General features: G+C 43.9%; 1 protein-coding gene across 1 annotated transcript in view; it reads left to right on the forward strand.

Moving 5' to 3' along the window:
- Positions 1-18,278, forward strand: part of LOC141108915 (olfactomedin-4-like) — an 80,285-nt gene extending 62,007 nt beyond the window's left edge. The window contains exon 5 of the mRNA XM_073600881.1: positions 17,410-18,278. Coding sequence (XP_073456982.1) covers positions 17,410-18,278 — 869 coding nt within the window. The remainder of the gene's footprint in view (positions 1-17,409) is intronic.
- Positions 18,279-20,503: the final 2,225 nt, after the last annotated feature.

Below are 20,503 nucleotides of genomic sequence, written 5' to 3' on the forward strand. Positions count from 1 at the left end.
TGCATTTTGGTCATTCTAATCCACCTCTCCATGCCCCCTCTCCTCTCTGGTCATTCTCCTTCACTTTCATTCCTTGTCTAGTCTCCTCAACCTTTATCTATGGATACTCTCCTGACATTCTTCTTCACTTTCATCCATGCTTACTCTCTTCGCCCTGTGATTATTCTACTTCAGTTTTTACTTCCATCTGTGCACATTTTGCTTATCTTGTGATTAGTCTTTTCCACTACCATCTATATGCATTCTGCTTCTCCCTTGATTATTCTCCTCCATAGACAGACAAATGAATAAATAAGTGCACAAAAAAACAACTTTTGACTTGAGGGTGGTTAGCACCCATGGGAGTAAGTCACATATGTGCAAGTCACAAGCAAGTCTCAAGTCTTAACCTTCAAGTCACAAGCAAGTCCCAAGTTACTGTGGCGAAAAGCAAGCAAGTCAAGTCGAGTCCCTGCTAGAAGTCAAGCAAGTCAAGTCAAGTCATTTATTTTGGTCAAGTCACAAATTAAGTCAAAATACTGATCTACCCCATTTCCACCTTTAAATGAGTTAAAAGTCAGTTTTCAGGAAAGGTTTTGTTTTATTTTCAACATTAACAAAACTGCTTAGTGCTTTTTTCTTGGCATATTAAAGAAACACTTTGAATGCCCAAACAACAGACAAGGAGCAGAACACTCAGCAATTAAATGGCCAACAAGCCTGAAAAAATGTAGTCCTTGCTGAGGGGGAAAATAACTAAGCTCAAAGTTTGAACTTGTGTCAATGCCAACATCTGGACACTTGAATGGTGATGAGAATAGCCACTTAAAATGCATTGAATTTGCAAAAAATTACATTGGAAAGTACTTTCTCGCTCAGTTGTGAGCGATGGGGTCGCATTATCACCCCACCATGGCTGAACACACGTTCAACAGGTTCGCTTGATGCAGGGACTGACATAACTCTTACCGCTACCCTGAACAGCTCCAATGGCATTTGGCAAATGCTGATTGGCTCAGAGGCGGTGGTGGGCGGAGTGTGTGGGTAATATTTTTGGGGGGTGGTGCCAAGTCATTGCAAGTCAAATAGCGCAAGTCAAAGTCAAGTCGCAAGTCATTAGTGACAAGTCAAAGTCAAGTCGAGTCATTTATTTAATTTTGTCAAGCAAGTTGCAAGTCCTCAAACAGGTGACTCAAATCTGACTTAAGTCAAGTCATGTGACTCAAGTCCCCCACCTCTGGTGGTTAGATCATGCTTGTACTGTATATCTGACAATCTATGTGCTTAGTACTTGCATGGCAAAGCAACAGGTTTACGTAAATTAGAAAAAATGTGTAAAAGTAAATATACCAAAGTAGCCAGACTAACCCAATCCCAGCGCTTATGGTAAAATTCCAAGATGTATAAAATTATAGCAGCTACTATAAGCAGAGAAATATAAAATACAATATGCTAGTTAAAACCAGCATTAGCAGCGCTTCAAAGTTCAAATAAACATAAAGTCCAGTAATCAAGTAAATCTGTATAATCAAAAACGATCAAAACAGTTCATCCATATGTGTCCCAAAACGGCATAAATCCTTATTAATCAACCGTCACCACACCTCGTGTGCTATCCCCCTATGGTAATGGATCCGATAAAAGAAAGATAAATGCCCATCTTTATCAACAATTCCTGAAGCTCCAAGGTCTGTGCTTTCATCTACGTGTCACTCATGACAAAAGATACATATACATAGCGTAATTCCATAAATAAAGTTTATTCATTAAATACCCACCCCCCTTACAAGATGCACTTACAAGAAAGATTAATTTAAAAGGCATTCAGGACATTTAAACAGTCCATATTGTGAGCAGTTAGAACTCTCACCGCCAGATGCGTTTCTCCCAGAGCAGCGTACCCAGGTTGAGTTTAACTGTGATCGACAGACTGGATGGCTGCGTGGTCACGCCCTGATGCATTTTGTCATAATTTCGTCAGAGGGCCATTGTTGAAGTGATGACGAAACGCGTCAGTAATTACCATGGAATTACGCTATGTATATGTATCTTTTGTCATTAGTGACATGTAGATGAAAGCATGGACCTTGGAGCCTCAGGAATTGTTGATAAAGACGTACACATACACACAGTAGCTGCCACCACATTTTAATAAAAACATGCAGCGTTTACTCTCACCATCCACAGTTGTGATTCTGACTTTTCCAAAATGTATGTATCACTTGCTGCCATGCCCAGACAGGACTGTAACAGAGCTTTCACTACGATAGCTTCTTCATTTATAGCTAAAGCATTCAGATACTCAGCTTAAATTTTTTTAAATATCATTAAATGAAAAGAAAGGAAAAACCATGTAAGAAGTATGATTTTTAATTTGAAAACATATTGTCTGGGGGGATTAAATGTTGACTGGGACATCAATTGTTTTATTAGCAACAGTTGAGTCCCAATCATACATAATATATTTTCCTTTATTAATTTTAAATAAAATATATTTTTTTATGTTTATAAACATCTGTGATGAAGATTCGGTGTTTTTTTATTGTGTGTGAAAAAGATGTATTGTATATCTACTGTATTTTTTGATGTTTCAGTGCAGTCTCCTTTGTGGCCACAAGATAGCGATTTTGGGCAGTATTTTATATGTCTGAGGTAATTTTAGTATATTGGGAGTAGGGATGAGCCGAACACCAGAACCTGCAAACGGACCGAAAGTTCGCACAAACTTTAGAACCGCATTAAAGTTTATGGGACTTGAACGTTCGAAATCAAAAGTGCTAATTTTAAAGGCTAATATGCAAGTTATTGTCCTAAAAATGGTTTGGGGACCCGGGTCCTGCCCCAGGGGATTTGTATCAATGCAAAAAAAAAGTTTTAAAAACAGCCACATTTTCGGGAGCAGTGATTTTAACCACTTCAGCCCCGGAAGGATTTACCCCCTTCCTGACCAGAGCACTTTTTACAATTTGGCACTGCGTCGCTTTAACTGCTAATTGCGCAGTCATGCAATGCTTTAACCAAACGAAATTTGCGTCCTTTTCTTCCCACAAATAGAGCTTTCTTTTGATGGTATTTGATCACCTCTGCTGTTTTTATTTTTTGCGCTATAAACGGAAAAAGACCGAAAATTTTGAAAAAAAATGATATTTTCTACTTTTTGTTATAAAAAAAATCCAATAAACTCAATTTTAGTCATACATTTAGGCCAAAATGTATTCGGCCACATGTCTTTGGTAAAAAAAATGTCAATAAGCGTATATTTATTGGTTTGCGCAAAAGTTATAGCGTCTACAAACTAGGGTACATTTTCTGGAATTTACACAGCTTTTAGTTTATGACTGCCTATGTCATTTCATGATGTGCTAAAATGGCAGGGCAGTACAAAACCCCCCCAAATGACCCCATTTTGGAAAGTAGACACCCCAAGGAAATTGCTGAGAGGCATGTTGAACTCATTGAATATTTATTTTTTTTGTCCCAAGTGATTGAATAATGACAAAAAAATAAAAAATAAATAAAAAAAAAAAATTACAAAAAGTTGTCACTAAATGATATATTGCTCACACAAGCCATGGGCATATGTGGAATTGCACCCCAAAATACATTCAGCTGCTTCTCCTGAGTATGGGGATACCACATGTGTGGGACTTTTTCAGGATTTCAAAGGGCATAAATTTTTGATTTCACTCCTCACTACCTATCACAGTTTTGAAGGCCATAAAATGCCAAGATGGCACAAAACCCCCCCAAATGACCCCCCAAAGGACTTTTCAGGATTTCAAAGGGCATAAATTTTTGATTTCACTCCTCACTACCTATCACAGTTTTGAAGGCCATAAAATGCCAAGATGGCACAAAACCCCCCCAAATGACCCCATTTTGGAAAGTAGACACAAGCTATTTGCTGAGAGGCATGTTGAGTCCATGGAATATTTTATTTTTTGACACAAGTTGCGGGAAAGTGACAATTTTTTTTTTTTTGCACAAAGTTGTCACTAAATGATATATTGCTCAAACATGCCATGGGCATATGTGGAATTACACCCCAAAATACATTCTGCTGCTTCTCCTGAGTACGGGGATACCACATGTGTGGGACTTTTTGGGAGCCTAGCCGCATACGGGGCCCCGAAAACCAAGCACCGCCTTCAGGATTTCTAAGGGCATAAATTTTTGATTTCACTCCTCACTACCTATCAGTTTTGAAGGCCATAAAATGCCAAGATGGCACAAAACCCCCCCAAATGACCCCATTTTGGAAAGTAGACACCCCAAGCTATTTGCTGAGAGGCATGTTGAGTCCATGGAATATTTTATATTTTGACACAAGTTGCGGGAAAGTGACAATTTTTTTTTTTTTTTTGCACAAAGTTGTCACTAAATGATATATTGCTCAAACATGCCATGGGCATATGTGAAATTACACCCCAAAATACATTCTGCTGCTTCTCCTGAGTACGGGGATACCACACGTGTGGGACTTTTTGGGAGCCTAGCCGCGTACGGGGCCCCGAAAACCAAGCACCGCCTTCAGGATTTCTAAGGGCATAAATTTTTGATTTCACTCCTCACTACCTATCACAGTTTTGAAGGCCATAAAATGCCAAGATGGCACAAAACCCCCCCAAATGACCCCATTTTGGAAAGTAGACACCCCAAGCTATTTGCTGAGAGGCATGTTGAGTCCATGGAATATTTTATTTTTTGACACAAGTTGCGGGAAAGTGACAATTTTTTTTTTTTTTTGCACTAAGTTGTCACTAAATGATATATTGCTCAAACATGCCATGGGCATATGTGGAATTACACCCCAAAATACATTCTGCTGCTTCTCCTGAGTACGGGGATACCACATGTGTGGGACTTTTTGGGAGCCTAGCCGCATACGGGGCCCCGAAAACCAAGCACCGCCTTCAGGATTTCTAAGGGCATAAATTTTTGATTTCACTCCTCACTACCTATCAGTTTTGAAGGCCATAAAATGCCAAGATGGCACAAAACCCCCCCAAATGACCCCATTTTGGAAAGTAGACACCCCAAGCTATTTGCTGAGAGGCATGTTGAGTCCATGGAATATTTTATATTTTGACACAAGTTGCGGGAAAGTGACAATTTTTATTTATTTATTTTTTTTTTTGCACAAAGTTGTCACTAAATGATATATTGCTCAAACATGCCATGGGCATATGTGGAATTACACCCCAAAATACATTCTGCTGCTTCTCCTGAGTACGGGGATACCACACGTGTGGGACTTTTTGGGAGCCTAGCCGCGTACGGGGCCCCGAAAACCAAGCACCGCCTTCAGGATTTCTAAAGGCATACATTTTTGATTTCACTCCTCACTACCTATCACAGTTTGGAAGGCCATAAAATGCCAAGATGGCACAAAACCCCCCCAAATGACCCCATTTTGGAAAGTAGACACCCCAAGCTATTTGCTGAGAGGCATGTTGAGTCCATGGAATATTTTATATTTTGACACAAGTTGCGGGAAAGTGACAATTTTTTTTTTTTTTTTTTGCACAAAGTTGACACTAAATGATATATTGCTCACACAGGCCATGGGCATATGTGGAATTACACCCCAAAATACATTCTGCTGCTTCTCCTGAGTATGGGGATACCACATGAGTGGCACTTTTTGGGAGCCTAGCTTCATACGGGGCCCCGAAATCCAATCACCGCCTTCAGGATTTCTAAGGGCGTTAATTTTTGATTTCACTTCTCACTACCCATCACAGTTTCGAAGGCCATAAAATGCCAAGATAGCACAAAACCCCCCAAAATGACCCCATTTTGGAAAGTAGACACCCCAAGCTATTTGCTGAGAGGCATGGAGAGTATTTTGCAGCTCTCATTTGTTTTTGAAAATGAAGAAAGACAAGAAAAACGTTTTTTTTTTTTTCTTTTTTCAATTTTCAAAAGTTTGTGACAAAAAGTGAGGTCTGCAAAATACTCACTATACCTCTCAGCAAATAGCTTTGGGTGTCTATTTTCCAAAATGGGGTCATTTGGGGGGGGTTTGTGCCATCTGGGCATTCCATGGCCTCCGAAACTGTGATAGGCAGTGAAGAGTGAAATCAAAAATTTATGCCCTTAGAAAGCCTGAAGGCGGTGCTTGGTTTTCGGGGTCCCGTACGCGGCTAGGCTCCCAAAAAGTCTCACACATGGGGTATCCCCGTATTCAGGAGAAGCAATAGAATGTATTTTGGGGTGTAATTTCACATATTCCCATGGCATGTTTGAGCAATATATCATTTAGTGACAACTTTGTGAAAAAAAAAAAAAACAAAAAAAAACATTTGTCTTTTTCCCGCAACTTGTGTCACAATATAAAATATTCCATGGACTCGACATGCCTCTCAGCAAATAGCATGGGGTGTCTACTTTCCAAAATGGGGTCATTTGGGGGGGTTTTGAACTGTCCTGGCATTTTATGCACAACATTTAGAAGCTTATGTCACACATCACCCACTCTTCTAACCACTTGAAGACAAAGCCCTTTCTGACACTTTTTGTTTACATGAAAAAATTATTTTTTTTTGCAAGAAAATTACTTTGAACCCCCAAACATTATATATTTTTTTAAAGCAAATGCCCTACAGATTAAAATGGTGGGTGTTTCATTTTTTTTTTCACACAGTATTTGCGCAGCGATTTTTCAAACGCATTTTTTGGGGAAAAAACACACTTTTTAACATTTTAATGCACTAAAACACACTATATTGCCCAAATGTTTGATGAAATAAAAAAGATGATCTTAGGCCGAGTACATGGATACCAAACATGACATGCTTTAAAATTGCGCACAAACGTGCAGTGGCGACAAACTAAATACATTTTTAAAAGTCTTTAAAAGCCTTTACAGGTTACCACTTTAGATTTACAGAGGAGGTCTACTGCTAAAATTATTTCCCTCGATCTGACCTTCGCGGTGATACCTCACATGCATGGTGCAATTGCTGTTTACATTTGACGCCAGACCGACGCTTGGGTTCGCCTTTGTGCGAGAGCAGGGGGGGCAGGGGTGCTTTTTTTTTTTTTTTTTTTTTTTTTTCTTATTATTTTTTTGCTTTTTTATCTTATTTTTAAACTGTTCCTTTCATTTTTTTTTTTTTTAATCATTTTTATTGTTATCTCAGGGAATGTAAATATCCCCTATGATAGCAATAGGTAGTGACAGGTACTCTTTTTTGAAAAAATTGGGGTCTATTAGACCCTAGATCTCTCCTCTGCCCTCAAAGCATCTGACCACACCAAGATCGGTGTGATAAAATGCTTTCCCAATTTCCCAATGGCGCTGTTTACATCCGGCGAAATCTAAGTCATGAAATGCTCGTAGCTTCCGGTTTCTTAGGCCATAGAGATGTTTGGAGCCATTCTGGTCTCTGATCAGTTCTATGGTCAGCTGGCTGAATCACCGGCTGCATTCTCAGGTTCCCTGTTGGGACAGGAGAGCCAGAGAAAAACATGGAAGACGGTGGGGGGGGGGCATTCACTCCCACTGCTTGTAAAAGCAGTCTAGAGGCTAATTAGCCGCTAGGATTGCTTTTACATGAAAGCCGACCGCTGGCTGAAAAGAATGATACCAAGATGATACCTAAACCTGCAGGCATCATTCTGGTATAACCACTCAAAGTCCAGTAACATACCAGTACATTGCTGGTCCTTGTTGGGCATACATTGTAAACTTTTTTTTCATGCAGCCTGTGGGCTGAACGAAAAAAAGATCTTGATCGGTGGGTATGCCCACCATTAGAATACCTCCCTTCATCCACCCACTTCTAATGATGGGCATACATGCACCGTTTTATATATGCCGAAGCATGGAGGCATCCTCCCACAAAAGGCAGGAGCAAATCGCTCCTCCACCCACTGCTGCCCCCACGCTTCGGCATATATGCTGAAGTATGTAACTGTGGTGGTGAAATCACCTCCGACAGCGCTGGAGTCACGGCTTTATGTATCGTGGGAGCAAACGCTGTTGCTGTCAAGATAAATAAATCCGCGCTGCAACTGAATGGCGTACCTGCTAAGCAAATGATGGTAAACAAAGTAACATTACAGTATAACAGTAATACTTACCATACCTGCAAAGCAAATACAAAAAAAAAAACATAGTAAAAAATAAAACATTTAACGCAACCTGTGCCTACCTAAAATATATATATGCCGAAGCATGGGGGCATCCTCCCACAAAAGGCAGGAGCAAATCGCTCCTCCACCCACTGCTGCCCCCACGCTTCGGCATATATGCTGAAGTATGTAACTGTGGTGGTGAAATCACCTCCGACAGCGCTGGAGTCACGGCTTTATGTATCGTGGGAGCAAACGCTGTTGCTGTCAAGATAAATAAATCCGCGATGTAACTGAATGGCGTACCTGCTAAGCAAATGATGGTTAACAAAAAACAAAGTAACATTACAGTATAACAGTAATACTTACCATACCTGCAAAGCAAATACAAAAAAAAAAACATAGTAAAAAATAAAACATTTAACGCAACCTGTGCCTACCTAAAATATATATATGCCGAAGCATGGGGGCATCCTCCCACAAAAGGCAGGAGCAAATCGTTCCTCCACCCACTGCTGCCCCCACGCTTCGGCATATATGCTGAAGTATGTAACTGTGGTGGTGAAATCACCTCCGACAGCGCTGGAGTCACGGCTTTATGTATCGTGGGAGCAAACGCTGTTGCTGTCAAGATAAATAAATCCGCGCTGCAGCTGAATGGCGTACCTGAAAACAAAAAAATGGTTAAAACACATTAAACTATAAAAAAATTACATACCTGAAAAGCAAACATGATAAAACATAACAATAAAACATTGCAGAATAGAATACAGTAAAAAAGAGCAGAACAATAGAGAGAAAATAGAGAGAGAGAGAACAATAAAACGACAACTATTTTTGGTTTTTTTATTTTATATTTTTTTTGTGTATTTTTTTTTTTTTTTTACATTTTTTTTTATAACTGTAACTTTTAAAACTGTAACGGTTCCAGGTTTGGGTCTCTCAAAATGCGATGGCATCTTGGGAGACCCTGTGAAAGTGTGTCCTAGTCTGTGCAGTGCTGTACCCTACGCTAAAACTCAACTAGTGTATGGTAGCGTTCAAAACATTCACCAATGCAAAGACCAGGATTGCCAGGACAGGAGGGACAATAATACCGGGTGTCACGCCTAAATCCGCGCTTGCTGCAGACACGACATTTTCTTTGGGGGGCTCGTTGGGTAGGGGTACTCGGGATGGCATAAGGAAAATGCCTCTCATGCAGCCGGCCTACTGCATTTGGTTGGGGAAGGTGAGGTGGAGCACCGTCTGGAAACAGAAGGGCTCTGACGATCTCTTCCTGGAATTTAAGGAAGGATCCAGTCCGTCCAGAAGCTCTGTATAGCACATGAGCGTTCAGCAAAGCCAATTGAAATAAGTATACAGACACTTTTTTGTACCAGCGTCTGGCCTTACGGGCAATTAGGTACGGCGCCAACAACTGGTCGTTGAGGTCCGCCCCTCCCATATTTTGGTTATATTCGTGGACACAGAGGGGTTTCTCCACAACACCAGTCGCCGTAGTAATTTGGGTCGTCGTGTCTGCATGAAGGGAGGTAAGAACGAAAACATTCTTATTGTCCCTCCACTTCATAGCGAGCAAGTTATTACACTGCAAGCAGGCTCTCTCCCCCAGCCTAAGACGGGAATCTACAAGCCGCTGAGGAAAGCCCCGGCGATTAGGTCGCACGGTGCCACATGCTCCAATCTGATGATCAAACAAGTGACTAAAAAGTGGCACGCTCGTGTAATAATTGACCACGTACAAGTGGTACCCCTTTCCGAATAAGGGTGACACCAAGTCCCACACTATCTTGCCAGCACTTCCTATGTAGTCAGGGCAGTTTGTCGGCTCTACGTGACTATCTTTGCCCTCGTAAACCATAAATCTACATGTATAGCCTGTGGCCCTGTCACAGAGCTTATACATCTTGACCCCGTATCTGGCACGCTTGCTGGGAAGGTACTGTTTGAATGACAAGCGGCCAGAAAATTTTATCAGGGACTCATCAACGCAGACAACTTGATGGGGAGTAAACAAGTCTGCAAAACGTTGGTTGAAGTGGTTTACGAGGGGCCGAATTTTGTAGAGCCGATCGTATTCAGGGTCTCCAGGAGGACGACAGAGTTCATTGTCGTTGAAGTGCATGAACCGCAAAATCTGCTCGTATCGTGCCCTGGTCATGGAGGCAGAGAACACGGGCATATGGTGAATTGGGTCAGTGGACCAATATGACCGCAACTCACTCTTTTTGGTTATGCCCATGTTGAGGGAAAGGCCCAGAAAGATCTTAAATTCAGAGACCGTAATTGGTCTCCAATCTCTGGCAAGGGAGGACTGGGGAATAGTGGCGATGTGTTGACCAGCGTATAAATTGCTTTGGTCCACAATAGATCTATAGAGATCTTCGGTGAAAAACAGTGAATAAAAATCCAGTGGCGTAAAATCAACTGTTTCCACCTGAATTCTGGGTTGGCCAGTGAATGGGGGCAATACGGGTGCTGCAGAAGTGGTGGGTACCCAATTCGGATTGGCGAATGCAGCAGGAAGGGCACTATGGGCACGACGGGCCTGTGTTCGTCTTCTTGGTGGCAGCGGGACACTACTAGTGCTTGCCACCTCACCAGCTTGAACTGCACTTATGGGACTCGCCACGTCACCACGTGATACTGCAGTGCTGGATGTACGACCAGGGTGTACTAGGCCGCTGGTGCTTGCCAGTTCACCAGAAGGAATAGCGGCACTAGTACTGCTCTGCTCCATACGAGGGACCTGCGGTTCTTGCACTTCAAGGACAGAAGAAGAAGTTCGGGGTCTGGTACGCCTGACCCTAGCAGGGACCACAACTCCGTCGTCAGAGCTATCTGTCATGGAGCCGCTGTCCTCTACAGGATCGTATTCTGAGCCTGAACTTGACAGATGAGTGACTTCCTCTTCACTATCTGTCATACTCAGAAACCTGTAGGCCTCTTCACTAGTGTACCTTCGATTTGCCATTTTGGGCTGTAAATTTAGGGGTACACTAGTGAGACTCACAGGCAAAAAAGCTCCTGACTGTCAGCGAATGATTCAAAACGCTACCAAAAAACTGTTAGCGATCGCAGGGATCAGGCCTGACTCTGCGAACGCTGCAGTTATGTGTGCTTAGTGTTTTGTGACAGTTATCGATCGATACTGCACTTGGGTGGGCTGGGCTGGGCTGGGCCGAGGAGCAAAACGCAGGTGCTAGCAGGTATCTGGGCTGATCCCGCTAACACTGCGTTTTTTTGGGGGACCCTAAACTGCTGGGGAGTATAGATCTGATCGGATCAGATATCGATCCGTTCAGATACTATAGCACTAAGGGAGGTGTAGCTGCGTGCGTGGGTGTTAGCGGTACTGGCGCTAACCTGACGCTGCCTGGGGCGACGCAGACCTTATCTGACCCTAAAAACTTAACTTATATCACTGCCGGGCAATTAGGGGGTTAAACCTTTATAAGGTAATAAACGGCGGGTGCCCTAAAACTATAATAAACTATAAAAAACTACAAAAAACAAACCAACTAACCAGCGTCACCCGTAACAATTATATGGTGATCACTGGTGAAAGGGTTAACTAGGGGGCAATCAAGGGGTTAAAACCTTTAGAAGGTAGTATATGGGGGTCCCTGTCGCTATAAAAAACACTGACGGCGAACCTATATACTTACCTCCCTAACTAGCGTCACCTGTGTCACTAATACAGCGATCAGAAAAACGATCGCTTAGTGACACTGGCGACGGGGGGTGATCACGGGGTTAAAACTTTATTAGGGGGGTTAGGGGGGTACCCTGGACCTAAGGGGGGGTACCCTAGACCTAAAGGGGGCTAACCTAACTGCCCTAACACTTGTAACTGACACAAACTGACACCAATGCAATAATCAGAAAAAAAAAAAAACCTGCTATTGGTGTCAGTATGTGTGGGGGTACAGGGGGGTGATCGGGGGGTGATCGGGGGGTGACAGGGGGGTGACAAGTGTGCCTGCGTGTTCTACTGTAAGTGTAGTGTTGGTGCACTTACTTGGATGTCTTCTCTCCTCGGCGCCGGATCAAAAAGACCGGCTCGAGGAGAGATTACATCACTTCCTCCGCTTCTGTTTACATTCACAGAAGCCGAGGAAGCTCGTCATTGGCCAGGAGCGATCGCGAGGGGGGAGCCACGAATGAGTGGCCTCCCCCTCACCTTTGATCGACCCTGACCTCGACCTGACTGCCGCTGGCACCGGGGGGGGGTCCGATCGGACCCCCCACCCGCGGGCAGGCAAGGACGTACCTGTAAGTCCTTTTGCCTGCCCGTGCCATTCTGCCGACGTATATAGTCGTGCGGCGGTCGGCAAGTGGTTAATGATGCTTAAAGTGAAAAAAAAGTGAAATATTCCTTCAAATATCGTACCTGGGTGTCTATAGTATGCCTGTAAAGTGGCGCGTGTTTCCCGTGTTTAGAACAGTCCTTGCACAAAATGACATCTTTAAAGGAATAAAAGTAATTTAAAACTGCTTGCGGCTTTAATGTAATGTCGGGTCCCGGCAATATGGATGAAAATCAGTGAGAAAAACGGCATGGGTACCCTCCCCCAGTCCATTACCAGGCCCTTTGGGTCTTGTATGGATATTAATGGGAACCCCGCACCCAATTTAAAAAAAGGAAAGGCGTGGGGCCCCCGGGCCCTATATACTCTGAACAGCAGTATACAGGCGGTGCAAACAAGGCAGGGACTGTAGGTTTGTTGTTAAGTAGAATCTGTTTGTAATTTTGAACTGGTACATTTTTATAGTGTAGCTCCAGCCAAAAAATCTATTTTTAAGCTTTTTGGAAAACCTAGGGAAGGGTTATCACCCCTGTAACATTTGTTTTGCTGTCTGTGCACCTCTTCAGAAGATTTTACCTCACTTTCTGTCCCAATGACAAATGTTTTTTGAAAATTTGGGTTTTTTTGTGAAACAAGGATTGGTGATAAAGCATCAGTGGAAAGGAGAAATGTTTTTCCCATATCAACTCTTACAGGAGAGAATTTCCCTTCCTAGGGGTAGATTTCATCTCACCTCCTGTTGTCTCCTTCCGTTTGCAAGTAGGAGTCGTTTGTAAGTTGGATGTTTGAAAGTAGGAGCCTGCCCTATATACTCTGCAGAAATTGGGGCCTTAGGTGTTGGTGTTGCCACAACACTGTAAGCCCTCACAGTTACTCTTGGTGGGTGCAGGAACGGGCCGTGCTGTGAAATATTAGATCAAGAATTGTAATTACATGCCATTGTTGAACAGTGGTAGAAAAATATGGCCTTTGGTGGTGATGGTGGTGCTGGTGCTGGTGCTGGTGCCACAACACTGTAAGTCCTCACAGTTACTCTTGGTGGGAGCAGGAACGGGCCCAGCTGTGAAATATTATATCAAGAATTGTAATTACATGCACCTGTTGAAGAGGGGCAGAAAAATTGGGCCTTTGTTGGTGGTGGTTGTGTTGCCACAACACTGTAAGCCCTCACAGTTACTCTTGGTGGGTGCAGGAATGGGCCCTGCTGTGAAATATTAGATCAAGAATTGTAATTACATGTCCCTGTTGAACAGGGGCAGAAAAATTGGGCTTTAGGCACTGGTGCCACAACACTGAAACCCCTCACAGATACTATAGTTGGAGCGCAGGAATGAGCCCTGCTGCAAAGTATTGCATCAAAAATTGTAATTACACGCCCCTGTTAAACAGGGGCTGAAAATTTGGGCCTTGGGCACTGGTGCTGGTGCCACAACACTGCAACCCCTCACAGATACTATAGTTGGAGCACAGGAATGAGCCCTGCTGCAAAGAATTGCATCAAAAATTGTAATTACACACCCCTGTTAAACAGGGGCAGAAAAATTGGGCCTTGGCCACTGGTGGCGGTGCCCAAAACCAAAAATGTTCTTACAAGCTATCAGCATGAAAATTGAGGAGGAAGAGGATTGTGACTCAGCATAACAGGATAGTCACTCAGCATCAGCATAGGCGGTCTTGAAGAGATCTCACATTAAAAAAAAATTGGTAACATCAGCATCAGGTGCTTGGTAGCTGGTGATCCAAGACTGATTCATTTTTATGAAGGTCAGCCGATCGACCAATTCGGTGGACAGGCGCACCCTGTGATCGGTTACAAAGCCTCCAGCAGCACTGAATGTGCGTTCCGAAAGAACGCTGGATGCAGGACAGGCCAGTAGCTCAACTGCATACTGTGCAAGCTCTGGCCAGTGATCCATCCTCAAGACCCAGTAACCCAGAGGATTTTCAGTGGGAAAGGTGTCCAAGTCTGATCTAGCCCCTAGGTAATCCTGCACCATGTGAATCAGACGCTGGCGATGGTTGCTGGAACCGATCAGACCTTGGGGCTGCGGACTAAAAAATTGTCTGAACGCTTCGGTCAGATGGCCACCTACTCCACCACTCCTTCTGTGACTAACCAAAGCCTCAGCAACACGTTGTGCAGGAGGACAAGGAAATTGTAACCTCCCAGGCTCTGGAAACGCGTTGCACAAACTTTCTGCAAGGCCTCCCGAAGATGTTTTATCCTCTGCTCCCGTTGCGACTACGGCAAGATAAGGTCCGCAACCTTACCCTTGTAAAGTGGATCAAGGAGGGTTGCCAGCCAGTAATCATCCCTCTCCTTGATACCACGAATACGAGGATTCGTCCGCAGGCTTTGCAGGATCAGGGAGGCCATGCAGCGTAGGTTTGCTGAGGCATTCGGTCGAGAGTCCTCTGGGTCACTAAGGACGACATGATCCGCAGCCACCTCCTCCCAGCCACATACAAGTTCATGGGTTTCTTCGGACTGTAAATGATCCCTTGAAGACTGCTGATGATGCTGAGTGCCAGGCTCCACCTCCATGCTGACACAATCCTCCTCCTCCTCTTCCTGTGTGATCGGCGGGCACGCAGGAACACTATCTGGATAAAGGGGGCCTTGAGAGGTAAGGAAGACCTCCTCTTCCTTCCTCTATTCTGCCTCAAGTGCCCTGTCCATTATTCCACGCAGCGTGTGCTCCAACAGGTGGACAAGAGGGATAGTGTCACTGATGCATGCACTGTCACTGCTCACCATCCTCATGTCCTCCTCAAATGGTGACAGGACAGTGCATGCATCCCTGATCATAGCCCACTGGTGTTAGGAAAAAAATACCAAGGTCCCCTCACCCTGTCCTGGTGCCATAGTCGCATAGGTACTTATTGATGCCCCTCTGCTGCATGTGCAGCCGCTGCAGCATGGCCAACGTTGAGTTCCACCTGGTGGGCATGTCACAGATTAGCGGTTCTTGGGCAGGTTAAATTCCTTTTGGAGGTCAGCCAGCCGAGCACTGGCATTATATGACCTGCGGAAATGCACACAGACTTTCCTGGCCTGCCTCAGGACATCCTGTAAGCCCAGGTACCTGCCCAAGAACTGCTGCACCACCAAGTTAAGGACGTGAGCCAAACAGGGCACATGGTTCAGTTGTCCCTGTCGGAGGGCGGAGAGGAGGTTGGTGCCATTGTCACGAACCACCATACCTGCCTAATCTGTCATGGCGTCAACCACCTCTATACCTGCCCCTGCAGAGCTGACAGAATCTCTGTCCCAGTGTGGCTCCTGTCCCCCAAGCACACCAGCTCAAGCACCACATGGCATCTTTTTGCCTGCGTGCTTGTGTAGCCCCTTGAACGCCTACGGAGCGCCGCTGGTTACGAAGACAAATCAGCACAGGAAGAGGCCATGGAGGATGAAGAAGAGGAGGAGGTGGAGGAGAGAGGTGTGGCAGAATCACCACTAGTAGAATTTTGGAGGCGTGGTGGCGGAACAACCTCCAGCACTACTGCACCCTGTCCTGCATCCTTCCCGGCTGCCAGAAGAGTCACCCAGTGCACGGTTAAAGATAGGTAACGTCCCTGTCTATGCCTTCTGGACCATGAGTCAGCGGTAATTTGCACCTTACCGCCGACCGCCCTGTGCAGCAAGGCCAAGACATTGCCTTCCACATGCCGGTAGAGAGCCAGAATCGCCTTTCGTGAGAAAAAGTGGCGTTTGGGAACCTGCCACTGAGGAACCGCACATTCCACAAACTCACGGAAGGGGGCAGAGTCTACCAACTGAAAAGGCAGCAGTTGAAGTGCTAGCAATTTAGTCAAGCTAGCATTCAACTGCTGGGCATGTGGATGGCTGGGAGCAAACTTCTTTCGGCGGTGCAGCAGCTGGGGCAGGGAAATTTGCCAGGTACAATCTGATGTCAGTGTACCGATAGCAGATTGCCCGCAAGTACTTGGCTGTGACACAACTAATTCTACACCTTCATTCCTCTCAGTGCGGTTTTCAGTGAGGACTGAAGGTATAGTGGGGTTGGAGCTGCAGCTGCCTGCCTGAGGTATTGATAGGATCAGAACAACAGCAATTGTCTTCAGGTAGCTTTAGGTGCACACTGTGCAGAGGACGCAGTACACTAACTGTAAATACTGCAGCTCCCTGCCTGTGGTACTAATAGGATCAGAAGAACACCACAATTTTCTTCAGGTAGCTTTAGGTGCACACTGTGCAGAGGACGCAGTACACTAACTGTAAATACTGCATGTGACAGACCTAGCCTGAAAAGAGGCTTTTGGAAGGGACTGAATGCCAGCCTCCTGCAAACCAATGTTCTATTATGTTTGTCTGCCTTGGATCACAGGATGTGTATTGCATTGGAGGGTTTGTGTTTGTCTGCCTTGGATCACAGGATCTGTATTGCATTGGAGGGTTTGTGTTTGTCTGTCTTTGATCACAGTATGTGTATTGCATTGGAGGGAGGGGGGATTCTTCCAACAGATCTCCCTGCTAACACTGTGTACTGATGAGACGTTAAACACACCTGACCTGTGTGTGTCCATTGTCCGACTTGAACTCGAAGCTCATCCCTAATTGGGAATGATTTGGATATAAAACATATTGGTAGGTCTTGCAAGGGTTCACTTGAGTTTGAGGCTGAGATCTTCCATTTGAAAAGCTTTTTGAAAAGAAATTTGAAAAGTCTTTTCTTTTCCCCAAAACAACATGTGGACCCATACAAAAATGATAAAAAAACTCATAATAGCATTCATACTCTCCCTTTTCGCACACCGCCAACACAGTTCATAGCCAACCAAGATAATCCATTAATAGAATATGTTTGTATGTTATCAGAATGAATTACCTACAGATATTGTAAGCCATGGAAACCACACTTTATCAAATGTACCTGGTAATGCCTGACATACCAAAGTGTTCTTAGCAAGGCTCTGGCTGGCCCAGATTTTGTTTGATGTAATTTGCTGCATTTACATTTAGTTTTTTTGTTTTTTTTAATAAACTTTTATATTCATCTATTCCTTTTTGTAGGTACTTGTGAACATGGCCAAATCATTAACATCAGCAAACCATTTGTAGTCCAACTGAACTATGTAGGACCCAATCATTTGTATGGAGGATGGGGGAGAGATTCACTACTAGGAGCTGATCAAAATGTCCAGTGGGTGGCTCCTCTAAGAACTGATACAAGGTTGATGGAAGGTATGTGCCTCTACCCTTCATATAATGATCTCACAATCTACAATCACGCCGCAGAGAGGATTATCTCTAAACCTTATAATGACTTTAGTGATTGTGGTCAAGGTGGTGGAATGATCCTGTACAACAACATGTTTTACTATAACTGCTATAACACCTTGAACATCTGTAAATATGACTGGAAAAACAATGTGATCACCCGAGCAGCTCTCCCTGGTGCCACATACACAAACCGGTTCTCCTACTCACACACTGCTTGGCAGGACATTGACTTAGCTGCTGATGAAGAGGGTCTTTGGGTCATTTATGCAACTGAGGTGAATGCTGGAAATATTGTTATCAGCAAACTTAATGATACTAGTCTTGCAGTACTGCAGACCTGGAACACCAACCAGTTCAAACATGGAGTCAGCAATGCTTTCATGGTATGCGGGGTCTTGTATGCCACTCGAGCCATCAGCACAAAGCAAGAGGAGATCTTCTACATGTATGATACCAAAACTAATGAGGAAGGGAAGCTGAGTGTCATTTTTGATAAGATGAAGGAGAAAGTGCAAAGTCTATCCTACAATCCTAATGATCACAGGCTCTACATGTATAATGATGCTTACCTGATCCATTATGACCTCTCTTTCACTTCACTATCCAAACCCAAATCTAAAATTATACATTCCAAAATAAACCCTATCAAAATCAAATAGATCAACCAAAACGAATACAAGATCATAAAACGAATACAAGCTTTTCCATGTTATATGTGTCAGATGATGATATCCATTTTCATTAACTATGACCACCCAAAAAAAAGGTACCAATGTGTGAAGATTTCCAGATTCTGACAGTCCGGTGAAAACCAAAATATATGGGAATGCTTGTTGATGCACACTGATAATTATACAGTGGAATGCTTAATTTTTGTAACAATCGGAATCAAAGGCATGGAGTGATATTTGACAGCAAATAAATAAACACTTGAGCATGGTCTATGGTTTGAGTGAATTATTGTTTGCCTTCTTTTTGATTAAATATGCTGCCTCAAAAAAGCATGCATTAAAAAGGGGATCAACTCCAGAGATAAAACGATAATTCTCCCGCTCTACAAAACTCTGGTCCGGCCGCACCTAGAGTATGCTGTCCAGTTCTGGGCACCAGTCCTCAGGAAGGATGTACTGGAAATGGAGCGAGTACAAAGAAGGGCACCTAAGCTAATAAAGGGTCTGGAGGACATTAGTTATGAGGAAAGTTGCGAGCACTGAAGTTATTCTCTCTAGAGAAGAGACACTTGAGAGGGGATATGATTTCAATTTATAAATACCATACTGGTGACCCCACAATAGGGATAAAACTTTTTCGCGGAAGGTAGTTTAACAAGACTCGTGGCCACTCATTAAAATTAGAAGAAAAGAGGTTTAATCCTAAACTACGTAGAGGGTTCTTTACTGTAAGAGCGGCAAGGATGTGGAATTCCCTTCCACAGGCGGTGGTCTCAGCAGGGAGCATCAATAGTTTCAAAATACTATTAGATAAGCACCTGAACGACCGCAACATACAGGGATATACAATGTAATAATGACATATAATAACACACATAGGTTGGACTTGATGGACTTGTGTCTTTTTTCAACTTCACCTACTGTGTAACTATGTAAACTAAGCTGTTCATCAAAACGCCCAACTGTCTGACGACGTCATTCTCCTTCTAACTAACCCAACATCATTATTACCATAGGCATACTCCTTACACAATTCAGCACTGTATCCTATTATAAAGTCAAATTTTCTAGGTCCCTAATCTTGGATTCAGGGGTCCCTCCCAAGGTTAAACAACACCTGCAAAACCGTCTGCCCTTCACCTGGAGCTCCCATGGTATTCCCTACCTAAGAATTATCCTCACACTCAGCAGCATCCCTAGCCCAGGACAACTTCTCATTCCTTATCAACAAAATTAAAAACCAACTTCAACATATGGCGCAATGCGAGCTTACTTGGGTTGGCAGACTTGCGGCTTTAGAGTGCTCCCCATCCTCATCCCGACACCCTATCCTAAAACCCTCTCGAGTCTTCTACATAACTTTATCTGGAGAGGCAGAAAACCGATATGCGCAAACACAAATCTGATTAAACATAGAGCCACTGGAGGCATGGGACTGGTAAACATCCAAAACGAAACAAAATATTACAGCACACACATGCAAAAATTACCTTTACCTCCTGCAAGGCTATTTAAATCACCCGAACATTTTAAAAAAATATGGGGATTTAGTCACACCATATGGCTGGGTCCTACGCTATTCATAGAATAGAAGATCCTGCTTCTCTAAACCAGTGTTTCTCAACTCCAGTCCTCAAGGCGCCCCAACAGGTCATGTTTTCAGGATTTCCCTCAGATGAAACGGTATTTATCGGCGTATAACCCGAACAGGCGTATAACACGCACCTTTAATTTAAGAGGGAAGTTTCAGGAAAAAAACATATTTTAAATAAAGATGTTTGAAGCAAAATTAGGGTCACAGTTCATCATTGCAGCCTCACCAGTGCCCATATGCAGCCACTAAATCGCCCAACAATGCACCCTGCTCAGTGCTCATCTGCAGCTTTTAAATTGCCCAAAAATGCAGCCTGCTCAGTGCCCATCTGCAGCCATTAAATTGCCCAACAATGCAGCCTGCTCAGTGCCCATCTGCAGCCATTAAATTGCCCAAAATGCAGCCTGCTCAGTGCCCATCTGCAGCCATTTAAATTGCTCAAAAATGCAGCCTGCTCAGTGCCCATCTGCAGCCATTAACTTGCCCAACAATGCAGCCTGTTCTGTGCCCATCTGCAGCCTCACCTTTGCCATCATTGCAGCCTCGGCAGTGTTGGATCATCTCTGCTGTCTCCGAGGGAAGAGAAGAAGCGGGTGCCGCTGAATTACACAGAGCCACG

Source organism: Aquarana catesbeiana, linkage group LG09 (genome assembly GCF_042186555.1).
Source record: "Aquarana catesbeiana isolate 2022-GZ linkage group LG09, ASM4218655v1, whole genome shotgun sequence".
In the NCBI taxonomy this organism is placed as follows: Eukaryota; Metazoa; Chordata; class Amphibia; order Anura; family Ranidae; genus Aquarana; species Aquarana catesbeiana.